At 45.7% G+C, this 23,037-nt stretch overlaps 1 protein-coding gene across 4 annotated transcripts in view; it reads right to left on the bottom strand.

Annotated features, from left to right (window-relative positions):
• The window catches only part of RNF216 (ring finger protein 216), a 166,622-nt gene that overhangs the window by 35,852 nt on the left and 107,733 nt on the right, over window positions 1–23,037 (bottom strand). For all 4 annotated transcript variants that reach the window (XR_005201115.1, XM_017533820.2, XM_017533822.2 and 1 more), the window contains one exon: window positions 3,566–3,663. Coding sequence is in view for 3 of the 4 variants with exons in the window: in XM_017533820.2 (XP_017389309.1) it covers window positions 3,566–3,663 (98 nt within the window). In the remaining variant the exon portion in view is untranslated. The remainder of the gene's footprint in view (window positions 1–3,565; window positions 3,664–23,037) is intronic.

Raw genomic sequence — 23,037 nt, 5'->3', positions numbered from 1 at the left:
CAAAAATTAGCCGGGCATGGTGGTGGGTGCCTGTAATCACACTTACATGGAAGGCTGAGGCAGGAGAATCGCTTACACATGGGAGGTGGAGGTTGCAGTGAGCTGAGGCATTCCAGCTTGGGCGACAGAGGGAGACTATGGAAAAAAAACAAAAAGAGAGAGAGAGAGATTGGGAGGGAGGGAGGATCACTCCAGCTCACAAGGTCAAGGCTGAGGTGAGTTGTGACTGTGTCACTGCACACCAGCCTGGATAACAGGGTAAGACCCTGTCACAAGGGGGGAAAAAAGTTTTGACATTTGGCAGAATTCTGTGGCTCTTTGGTCTCAGTGGGGCTATATGATAAGAAAAGGCAAGCAGAAGCCCCTAGAATGCCCTGTCTCTAAAAACACACCCAGATTCCTGTGGGCATCTTCAAGATTGGCCCCCCCACCAAAGACTTCTAAGATGCAGAGGTGATGATTCTCTCACATCTCTTTTTACTTCTCATTTGGCTCATACAGAAAAATGGCTCTTGGAGGACAGTGTACTACTCTAAGCCTCAACAGGTGCTGACTAAATGCAGCAGCGGTTCCAGATGTCATTTCTCACCAGAGCAAACAAACAGCCCCTGGCAACTGGTATGATGTGATTGATTTGGAAAATGCTTTTACTCTCTGTTCAATAATCAGAGAACACCAGCAGCTAGTGAGGACCTTGATTATCTGTCGTCCAATAGGATAACGTACTGTTCTACCATTTGAAGGACATGCAGATAGAACCTGGTGAACAGAAAGTAGCAGGGATAGTAGGATGTATGTAACATGTAACATGCTACATGAATGCCAGAAGGTGAGAGAAGTCCCTTGAATGTAGGAATGTGTAATCTCTATACAATTCTGGCGGTCTAGAGATCAGGCATATGTATCATGACATCCCTTCCAAAGACAGGCTCACGATAGAAATATCCTCTAACACTAAGGAAGAAGCACAACATCTGGGAGGCTGTTTTTGATTTTTGGAATCGACATCTATCACATCTGAACGCTTTGCTCTTATCCATTTACTGCTAATCTAAAAGGCTTCCAGGTTTAAACAGGACCCAGTGTAGGGCCACATGTGGAAGACCAAGATGCTGAGTGGAACTGGTAGTAGGAACTGACAGGAGAATCAGAATGAAGGCTATGCTTTGTAAGTGATTCTCCTTCTAATAAACATCTCACAGCCTGCTACTGGGTCCTGGAGTAGTCCAGACGCCTGACTACAGGGCTGCATTCCTTCCTGGAAGCCTGAGGAGAGATTGTTTGCTGCTCATTTGAGTTGTTTGCAGAAATCAGATGAGGTTGTAGGACCAGGGTCTCTTATTTTCTTGGTGGCTGTCAGCTGAGAGTTGTTCCTAATTTCTACAGGCTGCCTCAATCCTTGGCTCATGGCCCCCTTCATCCACCTCCAAAGCCAGCAACAGGAGGTCATGTCCTTCTCATGCTTGTCTGACTCTTTGTTCTATACTAAGAGCTCTCCGATTTTTTTTTTTTTTAAAAAGAGTCTTGCTCTGTTGCCAGGCACCAGGCTGGAGTGCAGTGGCACGATCTCTGCTCACTGCAACCTCTGCCTCCTGGGTTCAAGCAATTCTCCTGCCTCAGCCTCCCGGGTAGCTGGGACTACAGGCACACGCCACCATGCCCAGCTAATTTTTTTGGTATTTTTAGTAGAGACGGGGTTTCACCATGTTGGCCAGGATGGTCTCAATCTCTTGATCTGCTCCCCCTCGGCCTCCCAAAGTGCTGGGATTGCAGGCTTGAGCCACCACACCCGGCCAGGGCTCTTCGATTTTAAGGATTCGTAATTAGATTGGGTCTACTCAGATAATGCAGATAACCTCTCTGTCTCAAGGTCCTACAACCAAGGGCAAGTTACATGGGCCTCATCTGTAAGATGAAGATAATGATACCCACCTGTACTCCATACTTGGGAGACTGTTTATTACCCCAAATTGCCATTGCCCACTTCATTTTCTGAGGACCAAACCCCTTCCGTATCCTTCATATTTAAACTGAAAATAAAGTCACCCAACTACAGGCTACATATGGTGCTTGCCTTGCCTATGTGACAGTTAAGGCCATTGGGGTATAAGCAAAAGTGAGATATATATAATTCCTGCATCACTTACAACATCAAGAAAAGCCGCCTTCCTAGCAGCTTGTCTACTTCCTACTTCCTTTGGGTTTGAGTGTAAATGTGGCCACAGTCTAGTTAAAATCATGCAGATGAGAACACCACCTTCAGGGAAGGGTGAAGCAGTTAGATAATCTCTTTTTTTTTTTTTTTTTTGGGGAGTACTTTGTTTTTTTTTTTTTTTTTTTTTTGATTTTTGTAGAGATGAGGTTTTGCCATGTTGTCCAGGCTGGTCTCAAACTTGTGAGCTCAAGTGATCTGCCTGCCTTGGCCTCCCAAAATGCCAGGATTACAGGCATGAGCTACCACGCTAGGCTGTGAGACAATCTCTGAATAACTTAAGGAGATAGATATGCTCCCTAAGCTGAGTGGCAAGGCTAGGCTGTCGAGAGAGAGAGAGAGAGAGAGAGAGAGAGAGAGAGAGAGAGAAGGAAACTTCAGTATTACTTCAATCATTGCATGTTTCCTTTTTTTTTTTTGAGACGGAATTTTCACTCTTCTTGTCCATGCTGGAGTGCAGTGGCACGATCTGGGCTCACTACAACCTCTGCCTCTGGGATTCAAGTACTTCTCCTGCCTCAACCTCCTGAGTAGCTGGAATTACAGGCATGCGCCACCACACCCAGCTAATTTTTTTTTTTTTTTTTTTTTTTGGAGATAGAGGCTCGCTGTGTCGCCAGGCGCTAGGCTGGAGTACAGTGGTGTGATCTTGGCTCACTGCAACCTCCGTCTCCCAGGTTCAAGCAATTCTCCTGCCTCAGCCTCCCGGGTAGCTGGGACTACAGGCACACGCCACCAGACCCAGCTAATTTTTTTGTATTTTTTTTTTAGTAGAGATGGGGTTTCAACATGTTGGCCAGGATGGTCTCGAGCTCTTAACCTCGTGATCCGCCCTACCTCGGCCTCCCAAAGTGCTGGGATTACAGGTGTGAGCCACTGCACCTGGCCTGCATTTTAGTAAGTGTGTATTTGCAACATGCTAAGCCACATAGAGAGTACTATACAAGTAACAGTTATTGCTACAGATGTATCATTTTGTATTCTGGAGATGGGCAACTCTACTTGTCTTAAGCCAACAGTATCCATTAACACAGACATAAGCAACACTAGTGTAGTCTAAGCTAATTAAAACATGTCACTTGCTTATTTAGAGACAGTAAGGAAAAAGGACTATCACTTATTGAATTCACATGTGCCAGGCATTTATATGTTAATTTGTCTTCCGAAATAACGCCATGAGGCTGCAGAAATGAAGAAACAGAGGCTCAGGGGTTAGGTCACTTCCCCAAGATCACTCTAGATTGGGGTGGCTCGAGCGTGTTCTTCCAACAACACTATGCCCTCTCTGCCAAAAGGCAGGTCAATGGGGAAGTTGAGAATCAGCCCATAGCCCCTCTGAATTCTGTTACTCACATAGAGGTACGGTACTTGATGTCATCTTTTTCAGCCAGCTCTTCACAGGTGAGGCCATTATGTTCTTTCCAGAGTCCCTGACACTTCCTACAGGTTTCCTGGGGATAAAGGACAGACACAAAAACAACTCCTGGTGAGTGTACACCACAGAAGTTCCTGTTCAACAAAAGGGATGTGAAATGAGCTTTACTTGGCTTGAATTCTCAGAGGATGCCTCTCCTTTTCAGGGGGGATATTTCTAAAGACATCTTTTAATAGAAGAGGTAAGAAGTGGCAGGGTTCAGTGTTTCACGCCTGTAATACCAGCACTTTGGGAGGCTGAGGGAGGCCAGGAGTTTGAGATCAGCCTGGGAAACACAGTGAGATCCTGTCCCTTAAAAAAAAAAATAAAGAGTGGGGAGAGGAGGAGGGTGGTAAGAATCATTAGAAGGATGCAGAAGGAAAAATTTATCTCCCTAGATTAAAAAAAAAGTGTTGCTCCCATCACTTAATTTGCATAAAACTTTCTAAAATGCTCTGGGCCACCTGAAAAAAACCAAAGGGGGCAGATCTTGGGTTTTTAAAATACAGTAGCACGAGCTGCTTGGCAGGGCCTGTCTGGATCTTGTTAATTTCTGCAAAATCCCTGTTCCCATACTCTGGTGTCCAAAATGTGCTTCGGTTGGATTGAAGAATGATCTAGTTCAGTTCACCAGGGGCTCCTAAGAAAGACTTTCCTCTGCTAACCATCACTCATCAGCATGGGTGTCATCCTTAAAAGTTTCACTTCATATATAAACATGCATCTTAAATAATCACCACCTTTATTCTAGGATTCTTCACAGTTTATGAGATGGTTTCATATGTACCCGAAAGTATCTCACATCAATAAGAATAAAAAATTATTAATCCAATGATCACAGATATTAAGTGGAAATTATAATCCTAACAAGTTATAGTGAAGGAAAACATAGTGTTGTCAGTTTTAAGTGGGGTAGAGGGGGACTTGACCTAGTCTGGGGAGACAGTGAAGGCCTGAGGACGTGAAGCCTGGATCCAAAAGACGAGTCAACAGTAACTAGATGGGGCGGTGAAAAGAGATTAACACTCCAGACAATGGACAACAAGAGAAGACTCTGGCAGGCAAAGTCGGGCATGTTTAGTTCCTGTGGCTGAACTGCACACAGTGAGAATGGCTCTGAGGTTCTGCAAGCACCAGATTCAGGCAAAGCCTTGAGGGGCATGATGAGCAGTTTGCTCTTTATTCTATGAGCACTTGAAAGCCACCAAAAGCTGCCAAGTACGGAAGTAGTATGATCAGATATGTCTTAAAAAAAAAAAAATTCAGGGTGGAAAACACTGGAGGGAGGAAAGAGTGGATGTGCAAAAAGCAGGAGCGAGTACAGCCACTCAGGAGAGAGGCCAAGAGGCCCAGGCCAGGGTAATGGTGGGCAAGGACAGGAAGAAAAGGGGACTGACTTGAGAAAATGGGAGGAAGACTGGTGGGTGTGGAGATGAGCCGCTGCGCCTGGCCCTTTCGTATGTTCTGAATTTTGTACTATATGGTGTACTATCTAATAAAAAAAATTAAAAAGGATGAAAAATGGAATAGACTGCCGAGGAAGCTGTGAACCTGACCCTTCCGGTGGGATGTTGTAAAAAGACTCAATCAGGCTGGGCATGGTGGCTCATACCTATAATCTCACACGTTGGGAGGCCAAGGCAAGCAAATCACTTGAGGTCAGAAGTTTGAGACCAGCTTGGCCAAATCCCATATCTATTAAAAATACAAAAATTAGCTGGGCATAGTGGCTGGTGCCATAATCCCAGCTACTTGGGAGGCTGAGACAGGAGAATTGCTTGAACTTGGGAGGTGGAGGTTGCAGTGGGTAGAGGTCGTACCATTGCATTTCAGCCTGAGTGACAGAGTTAGATTCTGTCTCAAAAATAAAATAATAAAAAAAAAAAAGGCTCAATCAATGGGCTGGGGTGGGTGCAGCAGACAGAAGCTGATGGAACATACTACATTTAAATGTCACTATTTCTTAGGGATGCGGATGTGCTCTGGTCCCCCACCTACATCCCATTTAGTAAACAAAGGTGACATTACTAATGTGCCTATTACCCACCAAAACATATAGCAGCACAAACTCAAAATTTTTATAAGACCTTGTGCCTGACTATTGTAGGAAGCTGGAGGATAAACAACAGCTGGAGAATAGATGAGCTGCCAACCCAGCCCCTCCAGGAGTTAACAGCTTGAAAACAACACATGGCATTTAGACAGTTTTAGCATTCCTGACAATTCTGTTATTAATTCATGGGTCTTCTTCATAAGGGAAGAAACCCCACTTCTGAAGTAAGGCACAGGCCCACAAGGGCAAAAGGAACTGGCCAAGCTGGAGCCACGTGTGTGTGAGAGCCACTGTAAGGTCCTCTGCTCACTCTCTCCATCACAGTGCTTCTTTTGCAGGTGAATGTGTGGGTTTTCAGCCAGGGCACTTCTTACTGAAGGGCCCAAGGGCCCCAGAGAACATATCTGAAATGTCTTTTGAAAAGACTTATGTAGCTAGATACGAAACCCATAATTAAAATAAGGCAAGCAAACAGACGGCTGGGGGAGTTGAAGATTCAGAGCTCTCTCTGTGTAGTGTCTTTAAAACGTACCCTCTCTTCTAAATAGTGTACATTTCACTAAATTGTAATTCTCCACCCTCAGGCACAGCTAGGCTTTGCTCCTAAACTCAACAAATGCTTACATATATTAGGAGGAAATGCTCTTGAATGTTTTAAGAATGTTTTTCTTTTCTTTTTTGTTTTTGACACAGGGTCTTACTCTGTCACCCAGGCTGTAGTGAGATCTTGGCTCACTGCAACCTCTGCCTCCTGGGCTCAGGTGATCTCCCACCTCGGCCTCCTGAGTAGCTGGCACTACCGGTGCCTATAGTCCCAGCACTTTGGGAGGCCAAGGTGGGTAGATCACCTCAGGGTGAGTTGGAGACCAGCCTGGGCAATATGGTGAAACCTCTTCTTTACTAAAAATACAAAAATCAGCCAGGTATGGTGGTGCATGCCTGTAATCCCCGCTATTTGGGAATCTGAGACAGGAGAATTGCTTGAACCCAAGAGGCAGAGGTTGCAGTGAGCCGAGATTGTGCCACTGCACTCCAGCCTGGGTGACAAGAGCAAGATTCAGTCTCAAACAAAAAAATATACAAACAAAAAATAAAAATAAACTGCTGGGATTACAGGCGTGAGCCACTGTGCCCAGCCTCTTGCATGTTTAACATGATAACCACATTCTTCAATCTGTGGTTTACAAGAAAGCCCCAAAGGACCATTTTGGAAGGCTAAGTACACTTTGGCAAGTAACCTCAAAACACAAATAATAGTGTACCGTGGCTATCAAGTGGGACCACACTTTTTATCACCTTGTGCCTTTCTGATCAGGGGGGAACCTGCGGGGTTCACCATCATCCCAAATACAAGGCAGGCAGCTCTCGCCCTCTCAGTGGAAAAGGAACATGTGTGCTGGGTAGTCTGTTAACAAGCAGCCATCAGGCCACGTTCTTCATGTCATCAGGGAGGTTGCTGGTTAAATTTACGATGCCCTTTCGTCCTCGAAATACATCAAGGTGTTTTGATTATTCATGAGGTCTTCTTCACTGTGCAATATAAAGAAAACACTTTGGGCCAGGCATGGTGGCTCACGCGTGTAATTCCAGCACTTTGGGAGGCCAAAATGGGTGGATCACGAGGTCAGGAGATCAAGAACATCCTGGCCAACATGGTGAAATCGTGTCTCTACTAAAAATGCAAAAAAATTAGCTGGGTGTGGTGGTGCCCGCCTGTAATCCCAGCTACTCTGGAGGCTGAGGCAGGAGAATCACTTGAACCCAGGAGGTGGAGGTTGCAGTGAGCTGAGATCACACCACTGCACTCCAGCCTGGGAATAGAGCAAGACTCTATCTAAAATAAAATAAAACACTTCAATCTTCCTTTATCCATTTTCTGCTGCCTAAATAATTATTAATGAATAGAGTAGAAGATTAAATTCAATTGTAGTTGACCCTATCAGGGAGCTGCAATTTCTTCACATAAACGTAGCTTTCTCAAGAACCAGTAGACAAATGTATCCAGCCATCACCTCCTTCAAGTCTAGCAAGTGACAATAAATCTTGAAACTTCTGGGTTTGTTGGCAAATAATCCGAAAGAAGGTCTGAGCCCACAGCCCAAGTCATCGGGTTCTGCTTTCGTTTCCTTGCCTTCCTTACAAACAGGAAGGCATCTGTCTCAATGCACGCTAGATTTCAGTTGCTGACTTCCACCCAGCCTTGTCTCAGAAGCAGAACACAGTACAAACTGCTCCCTTACTTCTGAATGGTTCCTCCAGTGAAACCTGTCAACTCATTCTCTAGGGGAGAGAAGTCACTGACATGCCACAGGGCATAAGAAGGCTGTGAACAATCCAGAAGTAGCTTCAGAAATTTCAGCTCTCTGTTCAGTCACCTCAAAAAATGGTGATTCTTCATCCCCAGCACTCTTCAGGTAAAAGGCCCGGGTACCTGACTGTTCACAAATGCTTAGTCAGGGACCATAGGACTGTGGGCTTCCAGGCCATCTGTGTCTTCCAGTTGTCAAAGATGCTGGTCCTCCCCAACCCTAGGCCCAAATGACATACAGAAGGTCCAGAAAGACGGATTTTAAGATGAAACCCCTTAAATCTAAGGAGTTTACACTAGAACCCCTGCCAATCAATAAAGCTCAGCAAAATAAAAGCACAAGGCACATTCAGTGGACTTTCTTTCCTTTCACTAAGGGAATCCAAGAATCTCTATTTTTCCTAGGTCAAGAATGCACTTATCAGCCAAGTAAGGCTTGTTCTTCGCCCTCAAGGAGCGCATTCTACTGAGGGAGTTACGTACTGGAGCAAATCAAGTACAGCACAATGGAGTTCAGTACACACACACACACGCACGCACGCACGCACACACACACAGTGGGGGAGAATACATACATGTGCATGCAGAGGAGAAAGGGGTGAGTCAGACAAGGAATCTTTGAGGAGTTGACATCTTCATGGAACTGACTACATTAAGTACCATGAGTAATCAGACTCTCCATGCAACCAATAAAGTGCTTCTCCTACCGGGATCTACATCTTTGTGAAAAGCGTTTTCAGCAATGACAGCCATTAAAACCAAGTATCTGAACCTCAGAACCAGATGCTAAAACCAAACACCGGAATAATGAAACAGTGTTCAATAGATTCATATTTTATTAAGCATAAAAGGTTTTCACTTCATTAAATAAAATTATTTTGGGTGGCGTATGGCAGCACATGCCTTAGTCTCAGCACTCTAGAAGGCCATTATGGGCAGATCACTCGAGCTCAGGAGTTTGAGAACAGCCTGGGCAACATAGTGAGACCCCATCTCTACAAAAAATACAAAAATATAGCTGGGTGTGGTGGTATGTGCCTGTAGTCTCAGCTACTTGGGAGGCTGAGGTGGGAGGAATTCTTGAGGCTGGGAGGTGAAGGCTGCAGTGAGCTATAATCACGCTACTGTNAAAAAAAAAAAAAAAAAAGAAAGAAAAGAAAAGGAAAAAAAGATTTTTTTTTCCTTTTCATAAGAATTTAGATTTCTGGAAAAAAAGTTTTTTAACGGACTTGAATTAAGTAGTATATTTTAAAGTATGATTTATATCATTGCAGCCTTTTATATTTTCTGTATCTGTGTATGTTTTGCAATGTTTTACAACAGTAGCACACACGTAACCTGCAAATAAACACATACGCTGAGGGTGTTCTCTGCACAATTTTTCTGATACGGCAAGCATAAATAAAATTGTTCAACTGCCGCTCTCAATATTGAAAGGCCATGGAGGCCTGGATAGTGCAGCAATGTGTCGGGCTTATGCTTCAGAATACTTCGATTAATTAATAAGCTTGAGACCAAAGACAGGAAGATGGTTGAAGAGCAACTGGAAGAGTCTATGAAAGAGATGAGGGTGAGAGAGAAGCCTAGAAAGATTTTTAGGTTTCTGATGAGGGATGCTGGTAAGATTGGTGGAAACATGAACTTAGATCAAGTAATGCAGAATAAGATCTGAGTGAGGGTGGGGGGCAGAGGCGAATTTAGTTCCAGACCAGCTTACTTATTTACTCACTTATGTGCTCTTCCGATATTCTGCTGAATTTCTGTCACTTATATGACACACTGGAGATACAGCAATAAACAAGTTAGGCTCAGTTTTTACCTTTGTGATGCTTATGTTCTACTAAAAAACAAAGATATTAACTGAGACTGGGGGACCAAGAGAGCCTGTTGGATGTGACATTTAAGCTGAGCCCTAAAGGAGGAGTAAGTCAGGTATGGGTACAGAGGGAACAGCAAGGGTGATGGCTTCAGGGCAGGAGAGGGCCTGTCTCTTGCTGAGAAAGTCAGTATGGCTAGAGCCCAGTTGAGGAGAGCTGAGAATGGTCTATGGTCACTCAGGAAGGCTGAGCCTATAGGCAGGAATTTGGAAAGCCAGGCTCACCAGGTTGGAAAGGCAATCATCTGACTGACATTCCAAAAGATTCTTCTGGCTGCTGTTGTTGAATGGATGGCTTGCTGGGGTTGTAGGACCTTGCAGCACACTCTTTCAGAAAAACTAAGGCCAAGTAAGTAACTTCTAGGGAAACAAGCTCAGGGTTTGGATTTGATTCCTGGTTAGATTTCCTCAACAGTCTTCCACAAATAAGGGCACAGCTTACTTCCTGAACCAAGGTGTGCCAACACCAAGCCTGGCAGAAGCAGGTAAGGCTGACCTGCGATGGGGCAATAGCAGCATACCTATATTTTTTTGATAAGAGGACTACATTTTCTGATACAGCTTTAGAAAGGGACTTTATTACTATTATTCTTAATATTTAAATTAATTATTTTTTTTTAGAGACAAGGTCTTGCTCTGTTGCCCAGGCTGGAGTACAGTGGCGCTCTCAGAGCTCACTATAACCTTGACCTCTTGGGTTTAAGCAATTCTCATGCCTCTGCCTTCCGAGTAGCTGGGACTACGAACACGTGCCACTACAGCTAAATTTTGTTATTTTATTTGTACAGATGGGTCTTGCTATGTTTCCCAGACTGGTCTGAAACTTCCTCAAACTATCTGCCCATCATGGCCTCCCAAAGTGTTGGGATTATAAACGTGAGCCACAGAGCCCGGTCCTATTTTAATTTTAATGATTTGGCTGGGTGCGGTGGCTCACGCCTGTAATCCAAGCACTTTTGAGGCCAAGGTAGGCGGATCACCTGAGGTCGAGAGTTCAAGACCAGCCTGACCAACATGGTGAAACTTTGTCTTAAAAAAAAAAAAAAAAAAATTAATGTTATTAAGACAAGGTCTCACTCTGTCACCCAGGCTGGAGTGCTATGGCACAACCATGGCTCACTACAGTCGCGACCTCCATGGTTCAAGCAATCCTCCCCCCTCAGCCTCCCAAGTAGCTGGGACGACAGATGTGCACCACCATACCTGGCTAATTTTTTGTAGAGATGAGGACTCACCATTGCCCAGGCTGGTCTAGAACTCCTGCAGTCAAGTAATACGCACAACTCGGCCTCCCAAAGTGCTGGGATTACAGGCATGAGCCACCAAAGCTGGCCTGAGGAACATCTTTAATAAGGATCTAAAACTCCTGCTTTTCACTGTATTAGCCCAATGTTCCTATAGGCTTATTTTATTTTTTTTTAATAGACAGAGACTTGCTTTGTCACCTAGGCTGGAGTGCAGTGGCATGATTCTGGGTCACTGCAACCTCCACATTCAGGGTTCGAGATTCTCGTGCCTCAGTCTCCCAAGTAGCTGGAATTACAGGCATGCACCATTATGCCCAGCTAATTTTTGTATTTTTAGTAGAGACAGGGTTTTGCCACATTGGCCAGGCTGGTCTCCAACTCCTGGCTTCAAGTGATCCGCCCGCCTCAGCATCCCAAAGTGCTGGGATCACAGGCGTGAACCACTATGCCTGGCCTCCATAGGCTGTTTTTAAAGACATGGGGTCTCACTCTGTTGCCCAGTCAGTGGCACCAGCATAGCTCATGGCAGTCTCCTCGGTAGCCTGTAATCATAGGTGGGTACCACCATGCCCAGCTTGTAGGTTTAGGTTTTTTGTTAAATTCAGCTGGGGGTGGTGGCTCACACCTGTAATCCCAGCACTTTGGGAGGCGGAGTAGGGTGGACCACTTGAGGTCAGGAGTTTGAGACCATCCTGACCAACACAGTGAAACCATGCCTCTACGAAAAATACAAAAATTAGCCAGGCATGGTGGTGCATGTCTATAATCCCAGCTACTTGGGAGGCTGAAGCTGCAGTGAGCTGAGATTCTGCCACTGCACTCCAGCCTCGGCGACACAGTAAGACTGTCTCAAAAAAAAACAAAACAAAACAAACAAAAAACAGGTAAGAAAAAGAAGGCTCAGAGGGACCAATTAACTTGGTCAAGGTCATAGAGCTTTGGATGTGAGTCTGTTTGATCCCAAATCCACTTGTTCTTTCTACTCTATTCCCACTGCGTGCCCACATGGTGTCTGCTAGAAAGAGCAGGTCACTGTTTACTGGAGAACCCAAAGGCACGTGGCTATGAGACAAGCCGAGGTTACAATGGCATCTTATGTGAGGAGATCACAGAGGAACAATCAGCAAGGCTGGGTGTGAGCGTCAGCGCATCAAAGGCATGGCCGCGCAGCTGCAGCTGTGCAGGATGCCTGCTTGCCTGTGCTTCCTGGAGAGCTGGGAACAGCTCAGTAAGAGGCAGGATGGGATGGGATCAGACCTGAGGATACTCTTTCTTACTGGTAATGATAGGAACCTGCTAATCACAGTGATCTCAGACTGGCCATGTGTGAGGAAGTGGCTGTTCCTGCCACCTTTGGCCAGTTGCATGTCTGGCGGCATAGCAAAAGGAAGCCTATTTTTAGATATCCATTACTGGCTAAACAGAGACAGGATCCACGTTAAGTGTTCCATAGTCAGTCCCTCAACCAGCCCCTGGACCTTATACACGCCACTTACCTCCTGCAAGGTGGCCAGGACCATGGCATTAAGATTTGCTAATGGCATTGCTTGAGATTATCACCATCACCAAAACTGCTCTGGGTCAGTTTTGTTCAGAGCAATGCAAATAATAGAGATAGTTTCTGCACTGAAAGGAATTAAGACATTCTCACGTTCCCACCCTTGCCACTTCTACATCTACAGCTGAGAGCCTTCCACAGTGCTATCCCTCTGCTGACAACAGATTTGGGTATAAAACGAAGCCCCTGTCCTCTTAGAGTCTACTCACAAACAGATAACTGTATACTCTGAGGATGATGATAAACACTCCAGAAGAAACTAAAGTTAGGTAAGGGGCAGGCAATGTGGACAGAAAAGGTATCATCTGACACTGGTTTGTCAGGGAAGGCCTGTATGAAGCTGGCACTTCTGCTTGAAACTGAAGGCTATCCAGTAGAGGAGTGTTCCAGGTAGAGGGAACACAAGCGGGACAGTAGACGGAGCTGGGACAGGAGAAAGAGCTCAGAGAACTAGCTCGCCCTGAGCCAGTACCCCCACCCCTACCCCTTATGCCCTCAACCACTCAACGCTCTGCCTAAGAATGTCCCTTCTTTGCTGACAACACCTACTCACCAGTTCTCCTTTCAAATACCAGTGGCTCTAGGAAACTCAAATGATGCGGGAAAAGCTGGCACTCGCTCCCTGGGCTCCTAGAGCACTTGGCTTATGCATTGTTACTGCACTTTTAATGGCATCTTGTAATTATCTAATTATATCACATCTTTTCCAGAAGCCAGGCGCTCCTTTCGGCAAAGATGATGTCCTGCTGGTCACGATGGACAAGTGGCATGGAGGGCTCAATTCATCCATTAAAGAAAAAGTTCACTTGAGGCAGTGGCTCACGCCTGTAATCTCAGCACTTTGGGAGGCTGAGGCGGGTGGATCAGGAGGTCAGGAGTTCAAGACCAGCCAGGCCAACATGGTGAAATTCTGTCTCTACTAAAAATACAAAAATTAGCCAGGCATGGTCGTGTGTGCCTGTAGTCCCAGCTACTTGGAAGGCTGGGGCAGAAGACTCACTTGAACTCAGGAGGTAGAGGCTGCAGTGAGCCGGGATCACCCCACTGCACTCCAGCCTGGCAACAGAGCGAGACACCATCTCAAAAACAAACAAAAAACCCAAAAACAACAAGTTCACTTTAGTGCCTTTTCCGTGCTGCATGGGGATGTGCTGGAGATGAAGCCAGGAGAATTCTTGGCCTAAAGAGGTTCGTAATCAACCACAGTATGTCTCAGGTATCTTTGGATTTCTAGGGTCTAGCTCCAGGTTTGAGCAGCACAAGGTGCTGCACCGAATGTCCGAGGTGAAGGCTGGCAAGACAAAGCACATCTTCACAATGCAGAGTTACAAACATAGCCTCACCCAACTCCTGGGACTTTTTTGCACTTTACATGGGAAAAAAAAGCATATGAAGCCTTTTAGCATATCTACCTCCTCCCCAAAAGAACATTATTTCCTCCCTATTGGGTCTTATTTTTAATTATGCCAAGTACTTTATGAAAAACTAAACTTATTAACATATACAATCCTTTCCAGTTAATTCATTACAGCGTGAGCCTTAAGGATGCGAGTTATTGTGGTTCCTTGCTTTGCTCTCTAATGTCTTTTCCCAATTTAATGAGTTAAACTACAAACAGCAGTTATCACCAAGTGGCTAATGACCAAATGCCTGCAGATGCTGTGAGAAAGTACTGCATATATTTCAATTAGGATGTTCTCCGTTGATTTTCTCCTATAGTTTCAAGATGTGGAAGTTGATCTCTCTTCAATCAGGATAAAAAGGAGCTCACAAACAGTAGACCCTGAAAATGTGTGCCTGAGAGAACTTCCAGTTTAGAGGGGTCAGGACTGAAAATGTACAGTCTGCCTGGCTATGTCCCAGCCTGGCTCTCCCCAACCCCTCCCGGGGGTGTGGAAGGCCAGTTACCGCACAAGGGTAGGCTGCATGCTTCCCGCACTGGCCAGCATTCTCCTCTGCACTCCTTGGAACAAGACAGTCCAAACTGCCTGGGTTTAGTTCTTAAAGGACACACAAAATTCTTTTTCCTTTTTTTTTTTTTTTTTTGAGATGAAGTTTCACTCCTGTTGCCCAGGCTGGAGTGCAATGACGTGATCTCAGCTCACTGCAACCTCCCTCCGCCTCCTGGGTTCAAGCAATTCTTTCTGCTCAAGTCTCTAGAGTAGCTGGGATTATAGGCACTCACCACCACACCCAGCTAATTTTTGTATTTTTTAGTAGAGACGGCATTTCACCATGTTGGCCAAGCTGGTCTTGAGTTCCTGACCTCAGGGGATCTGCCTGCCTCGGCCTCCCAAAGTGCTGCGATTATAGGTGTGAGCCACCGCGCCCGGCAAGGACACACAAAATTCTACCATGAATTCTTTTAACAGTGTCTTGTAATGATCTGATTATATCACATCTCTTTAAGAAGCCAAGCTCTCCATGCAGGGGATTTCTGTCCTCAAAGTAGAGTAAATCATCTCTCAAAGGAAGGAGAACCTTTTAATTTCCAAATGCAGAAATTCAAATCTGGGTATGGCCAAGTGAGAGCTCTGGAAAATATTACAAAGCCTCCCCCACCCCACCCCCTAGTCCTAAGGAAAGGACTTCTTTGGGGGAAGATTTCATGTTGTTCTTAAATATTTTTTTGGTTTTCATATACACCTCACCTACCATTTCTATCCACAGAAGCAGGCTTTGTTGAAAAATGAAATCTTAAAGTCTTATTTCTGTGGATTAGAAAAGTTCTTTCCCTGAGCCACCAGGATTAGGTGACAAATTGGAATAGGCAAAGCTTTATATGTGGTTTCTGTGCTAATGCTGCCCCCTAGGGATGGAAACTTAAAAGGCACCGAGATATCAGCTTGACTGCTCTGGGAGAGACCACACATAGCTGTCGGCTTTTTACTATACTATGGGGAACAGGGCTTCAAAGACAGAGTGGGAGGGTAAAGTCTTTCTGGAATAAATCAAAGTTCAATTTTACCTTTATCATAACTACAAACAAAACTACAAATACCCTTATATTAGTCAAATACAGATGACTGTTTCTCTCGAATGGCCGTTTAACAGAATCAATGAGGACTGTATCAGCAACACATAAGCAATGACAGAATGTGGACATTTATATAAAAATTCCAAGACCAGTATGTGAGCTCCTACTAAGGACTCTCAGTCCTGCTCTGCGGTGGGGACACACGTTAAGTGAAATATATAGTAAGACATGATTTAAGTGCTAAGGAGAAAAAAATATAGGAAGGATGAACTGGGGTGGAGAGGGGGAAATAGTTCACAACTATAAACTGGTGGTCAGTGAAGGCCTCTTTGTAAAGGTGCATGTAAATGAAGACTTAAGAAAGGAAGGAAGGGAGCGAGTCTGGTGCTTTCTGGGGGAAAGAATTCCAGGTAACGGGAACAGGGAGGAGTGAGGTGGGCAGAGCTGTAAGCAGGAGAGGAGGACTGGGTTTGCAGGCTGCCTGGGGCCTGGGAGGTGATAAGGGCTTTGGCCTGTGCCCAGAGTAAACAGATGCAGAAGAAAAGCCCCTGCAATGGCTTTGCATGAGGTTGATTCTCAAAGAACCCCAGCTCTAGACAGCCCTTTCACTGGGAGCTCTCAAGTCTCTGGGCTGTGCCTCTGACAGGTGCCGCTCCCGCCTTCCTACTGAGCTTCTCACAGCCTGGAAAGGGCAGGAGGGGAGGCTATGACTAAGCCCCTTCCAAAGGATTTGCTCCCCGTAGATGCTCCATACAATATAGGTTGTGGAACTAAAGTTACTACTATAGCAACGACTCTTTTTTTTTTTTTTTTTTGAGACAGGGTCTCATTCTGTCACCCAGGCTGGGGTGCAGTCAGTAGTGTCATCACAGCTCACTGGGCTTAAGCCTGGGCTCAAGTGATCCTGCCACCTCAGTGCCCAGAGTAGCTGTGACCACAGGCGCATGCCACCATATCTGCCTAATTTTCTGTAGAGACCAGTTCTTGCTGTGTTGCCCAGTCTGGTCTCAAATTCCTGGGCTCAAAGGATGCACCCACCTCAGCCTCCCATATGCTGGGATTACAGTTGTGAGCCACTATGCCTGGCCAGCCATGACTTTTAAACTATAAACTGTGGCCCTTTGGTGGGTTGTAAAGTCATTTCAGTAGATTATGACTAGTGGTTTTTCAAGAAAACTAAAACAGAAAATACTAGAGCACATTCCATGTGTCAAGTATTTGTTTTATAAAATCACTTTCTGTTACACATACATTTATGTTTGGATGAGGCTTATGTATATTTCTTACTACACGTCATAAGCAAAAAAGTTTAAAAGCCATTAATTTAGAATTCATTCATTCAGAATCAAAAAGTTCTTTAAAAAGGCATCAAAAGGCTCATTCTCACAACAGGAAGTCCCAGGGATCAATGCCAGGAACTGAAAACCAGCCCCATCTCCTGTTACCCTGGAGCTGACTCTGCTGATGAGGAACAATGCCCGGGAACCAGGGGAACCCCAGCCTTTTCCACCCTGCAGGAGCAGGGCCATGAGTAGGAAGCAGGTCTAATAATAGATCATTTCAAACTATCAAATAGAAACACTGCTATCACTTGGGCAGAAACAAGCCAGGCTGACCTTGCCTTTGCTCACTGCTTTGGCTACCCCTGGGCTTCCCAGGGCTTTGCTGGGAATCTTGGCCTGGCAGGAGCAGTTGGCAAAACCAGCTCTTGCCTACTGGAACTCCACTGTCAGCATGCCCTGGAAGAGAGGCTGCAGATTCCAGGAAGCCTCCCCTTCCAGGTAGGACAAAGACCACTTTGACCCTCCTTTTCTCCATGTCCAGGCTGACAACAGCTTGGCTAAAGTGGCTTAACCAGGTCAGGGAAGGAGCCACTGGGGTCTGCGCACAGGTAGAAAGGAGAAGTTGATGCCTCATCTTGGGTCATTCCGCAGAAGTGCTCATTCTAGAGTACAGCGCAGCTTCAAGTTGAGCAGGTAATTTCGCTTTGGTATTTTAGGGCACTGTGTAAAGATGGCAGTAGTAATTCATGTATCCAGGGACAGAAGTATACAAAACTGTCTGAAGTTAGGGTTGACAACACCCCTTTGTGGATATCAGACACAAAATCTTGCGCTGCTGTTTACATAGCAGGCATACAAAAGCAGCTGCCCCTGGTAGTTTCTCACATTCTCCTACACATCAAATCCCTCCTCAGAGTAAACAGCAAAGCAGACTTTTAATCCTTCCCTCCTTGCTAGTGAAATGCAACAAAAAGGGAAGCCTCTCTTGGGGACAGGAGATAAGAACTGAGGATGAGGGTCACAGGAGAGAGGAAAAAAAGGGTCAACTCGACACAGAACAATGATAAAAAAAATGTAGGTGGGAGGCGCCCAGGGTGGAAAGCTCAGAAGCAGGGCCAGAGATCCCAGACCTGAGGAAGAATGCTGTTAGGAAGTAGCCAGAGCCTGCTGTTGCACTTCCAGGGGTTCATGCCCTTCATTCTCCCGGTTCACAAGCTTCAGCTGTTCTAGTCACAGTGTATCTTCCCCATATCTTTATTATGAGAAATAATAAAACACGATTTAGTTAGCATGCCATCCACCTGATGCCTCCAGATGCTATTACTCTTACACCCTCACTCATGCCCACATGGCTCTTATCCAGCTGAAATCTAGTCCTCACCCCCAGGAATATGAGCAGCAGCATAAGTGATTTTTGGTTCTGTGGACCTAATACTATAAAGAGCATTAGAGAGTATTTCAACATAGGCAGGTGGCTACACATGGCCCTCTTAGGGGAAACCATCACACCCAGTCCCTTGCTATGCAGGATGGGCAGGACTGTCTCCACCTGCCAGCCTGAGAGGAATATGGACAGTCGGGCTCTGGCTATACCTACTAAGCAGAGTTGCATCTGACAAGATCTCTTTTTTCTTTCTTTTTTAATTTTATTTTATTTTACTATCTCCAGTAATGGGTATAAGCAAGCATCTGACAAGATCTTTAAGTGATTCCAACACACAGAAAAGTTGAGAAGCTCTGACCTCTTTTGATCCAGGCCACAGTTTTGCTGATCCTCTGATACCTCTATTCAGAAAATAAATGATCAGATCCTTAGAAGACCAATCTTTGCCACTGGCAATCACAGGGAAGCTGACACACTCATTATCCATTCTTTTCAGTGTGGCTGAAAAGACTGGCAGAGCTTACTTAATGCTCATGAAATCATCACTGCATCTTGCCTCAAGCGAAAAGATTATTGACAGATTTAGCAGTAAGAGACCAAAAGATGCTGGAGAGTGAGGTGAGGGGTATGTTCATGCTTGTAAATCAAGATCTAAACTTTATATCAAATCTGCCACATATCATTGTTGAAATTGGCAGCTCATGCCTGTAATCCCAGGACTTTGGGAGGCTGAGGTGGATGGATCACCTGATGTCAGGAGTTTGAGACCAGCCTGGCCAACATGGTGAAACCTCATCTCTATTAAAAATACAAAAATTAGCCAGGCGTGGTGGCATCTACACTTGTAATCTCAGCTACTCAGGAGGCTGAGGCAGGAGAATCGCTAGAACCTGGGAGGCAGAGATTGCAGTGAGCTGAGATCACATTACTGGACTCCAGCCTGGGCAACAGAGCAAGACTCCACCTCAAAACAAAACAAAACAAAACAAAATAACAACAACAAAAAGAATGTGAGACTGTGGACGGTGTGTTTGGAAATCACTTTTTTTTTTTTTTTTTGAGATGGAGTCTCGCTCTGCCACCCAGGCTGGAGTGCAATGGCACAATTTTGACTCACTGCAACCTCCACCTCCCAGGTTCAAGCGATTCTCCTGTCTCAGCTTCCCGATTAGCTGGGATTACAGGCACGTGCCATCATGCCCAGCTATCTATTTATTTTTTAAGTAGAGATGGGGTTTCACCAGGATGGCCCAGCTGGTCTCAAACTCCTGGCCTCAAGTGATCCGCCCAACTCTTCCTCCCAAAATGCTGGGATTACAGGCGTGAGCCACTGTGCCTAGCCTGGAAATCACTTTCATAAACAACCTGGATGTGAGACTCTCAGGATCCATTTCCTGAAAATGCACTGCTCCCCTGAGATGACATACACCTGACCACAGTGCTGCTGCCCAACTGCAGAGGACCCAGCCACGTTGGAATGGGCTCCTCCGATGCTGCATGGAGGGGCTGACAAGAGTAGACACCCAGAATCAGAGGGTGCTGAACTGATGGTCAGATAAAAACAGATCATCCTTTATTTCCTCTTTTTGCTTATTCTTGGATTACAATTTTTGGTTCAATTAATCAAGTATGAAACAAACCTTAGGAGAGTCCATCATTTCACAGAAACGTTTATGAGCAAGAAATTAATCAATGGTACACTCCTCACCATTCTGACCCAAAAGCATGCCTACTCTCCACCCACCCTGGTTCATTAGTTTCTTCATGTATGACGACGCAAGGTGACCTTTGGAAGCAAAAGTACAGCTAAGGTGGTGTAACTCAGACTCTAACACAGTAAGTTGAAATGTGACTTCCCTCTCATCGTTTTTGAGTTGTGTTTTCAGCCTTGATCCACAGCCCAAATTCTGGGTTCCAGTTATGTAGCCCACCCAGGAGGAACTTGTAGTGTTGGCCATATTAGGAGATTATCTGTAGCTTTTTTTGGGGGTGAGGGTCCACCCCGGGAAGGCAGGACTGAAGGTCTACCCAAGCGGAACCACCATGCCTCTCCCTTCCCTAGGAGGCCTTGAGTGATTTGCCAGGCTCCCTAAGCTGTGCTCTACTCAGGCTCAGCAACTGCTCCATGTCACCATGTGAAGGCTGGAAACCCTGATGAACACAGAGGGGACACAGCTGCTCATGCTTCAGTAGATTTGTCTTTCACAACTCTAAGCCCAGTGGTAACTGTTTCTACTTGCCACTGTTTTCCCAACTGAACTGCAAGTGCTAAAAAGACACATCATTTATCTGTGGCAGTTATGAACTGAACTGTGTCTCCCTCAAATGCATATGTGAAGCCCTCAACTCTGGCACCTTGGACGATGACTGTTTTTGGAGACAGAGCCTTTAAAGAGTCTGATTATATTAAATGAGGCTGCTGGGGTGGGTGCTATTCCAATCTAACTGACAACCTTCTAAGGACAGAGAGAGACACCAGAGGAGTGCACAGAAGAGAAAAGACCATGCAAGGACATAGCAAGAAGACAGCCACCTGTGAGCCAAGGAGAGGGGCCTCACCAGAAACGAAACCTGCTGACAACTTGATCTCAGACCTCTAGCTCCAAAACTGTAAGAAAACTGATGGAATATTTAAGCCCTTAGTCTGGTATTTTGCTATGGCAGCTGAGCTGACCAAGACAGTGGCCCCTGATGACTATCCAGCAGTAGACGGCAGTGGATCAGAGAAGTTCCCGCCCCTTCGTGCATACACTGTGCCCTCCGATCTTCACATGTGTTGGAGATATTAAGTCCTGATTCTGGGGGACAGATGGAAAGCAGGCTGTAGAGACTGGGACTAAGTCCCAGAAAACCAAGCGTGCCACCAATTTATTTTCCATCCAGAAGAGCACATGGCTTCCTGGAAGCAGCTGCCCCTAAATACACGTTTACTTTGTGGGGAATGATAATCTTGTAGTTACATCAGTTACTCTGTTCTTCACCAATGTTTATATCAAAGGATCCCACTCTACAAAAATGCCAAGTTGGAGAGTTACGTTTGTTAAATTTAATAAGAAGAAGTGAAGCAACCAGACTTTAGAATAAAACTACACACACGATGTAGTGCTTGTAGCATGAAGACAACTTGGAGTTTAACCCACTGATGAATTTCAACAGAAGTTGGACTCTGAACTGATAAAAAGAGGTTTCCCAGGCCAGGCACAGTGGCTCACGCCTGTAATCCCAGCACTTTGGGAGGCCGAGGAGGGCGGATCACGAGGTCAAGAGATCGAGACCATCCTCGCCATGATGAAACCCCTCTCTACTAAAAATACAAAAATTAGCTGGGTGTGGTGGCCTGTAGTTGCAGCTACTTGGGAGGCTGACGTGGAAGAATCACCTGAACCCAGGAGGCGGAGGTTGCAGTGAGACGAGATTGTGCCACTGCACTCCAGCCTGGCGACAGAGCAAGACTCCGTCTCAAAAAAAAAAAGCTTCCCGAATTCATAAAACACATGTTTAATTCAATTTTTATCCACCTACACACATTCTCTTGCTGGTACCCAACGATAAATACTCATCACATAAATATTTATGGGATCACATAAGCACACCAGTGCAGGTATAGAGCACGGGTCTAGAAGGGAGAAGGCCAGTGAGGAGTCTGCTGTGGTCTGCCTGGTGAGCAGCTCAGGGTAGAGGATGGATGTGGGGGAGGACTTGAGACAGAATGCTGTAGAGCAGTAGGAGGAGAGGAGCCAGGGCTCTCTGGGACACAAGGAGCACACTCCCAGGACAGTGCTGAGGAGCCCTACTGGTTTCTATCATTTGACCAAAGAGGATGTCTTGAAATCTGAAAATGTACAAAGCACTGAGATGTCCTGGGCTACAGCTCAGGATCTGCGGTTTATAGGTGTGTTGTGTCTTAACAAGAGACATGGGCAGATGTATCCATCTCTCCATTGACTCAGGGTGGGATGGGGGCATATGTGCATGGAGTGGGCATTCCCTCCACTTTCTACCTCCTGAAACCAATGTGTCTTCTACAACGCCAAATGCCCCACCTGTGGGCAGTATTGCACTCGTCACCAGCACCACCCCAAGCAGGGAAGTCAGTGATTACTGAGATTCTTCTATGAAGCCCCAAGGTGTACAGCATGGTCTCTGCCCACTCACCTATCTACCCTGCCCACTGACAGTAATTAGCATGGCCCTGTCAGTATAGCTGCTGTTCAAGAACAGGCTCAACAGAGTGGAGTGGGCTGGAGATGGTTTTGTAGAGACAGCAGTACTGGCCAATAGGTGAAGAACAGGTGGGAGGATGGGCAAAAGCATCTGTAAGAAGAGAGGCAGGCAGGTGGGGGACTGGCCTGATTTATGAGAAGGAAAGGGGCCAGACTAACAATAGTGACAAAGGCTTTAGAAGCCACTGTAGGTTCCAACTGGGGGTGACGTGAAGAACAGCAAAGCTGACCTGTCACATAGGGCCGTTTGCAGGGAAGAGAGCAAGTCACAGGATCAAGTGCAGGAGGCCAAGGCCACAGCCCAGAATGAGGGCCTGCAAGGAATTCCTCCCTTTGACTAGATTCGGAGAATAAAACACCCCTATGTCATCACAGCAAGTAAGAAAAATATTAAGCCTGGGCAACACAGCATGACCTTGTCTCCACAAAAAATAAAAAAAAATAGCTGGGTGGAGTAGTGCGCACCTGTAATTTCAGCACTTTGGGAAGCTGAGGCAGGAGG

Source organism: Cebus imitator, unplaced genomic scaffold (assembly GCF_001604975.1).
Source record: "Cebus imitator isolate Cc_AM_T3 unplaced genomic scaffold, Cebus_imitator-1.0 Scaffold82, whole genome shotgun sequence".
In the NCBI taxonomy this organism is placed as follows: Eukaryota; Metazoa; Chordata; class Mammalia; order Primates; family Cebidae; genus Cebus; species Cebus imitator.
This window is presented reverse-complemented; position numbering and strand designations above follow the sequence as displayed.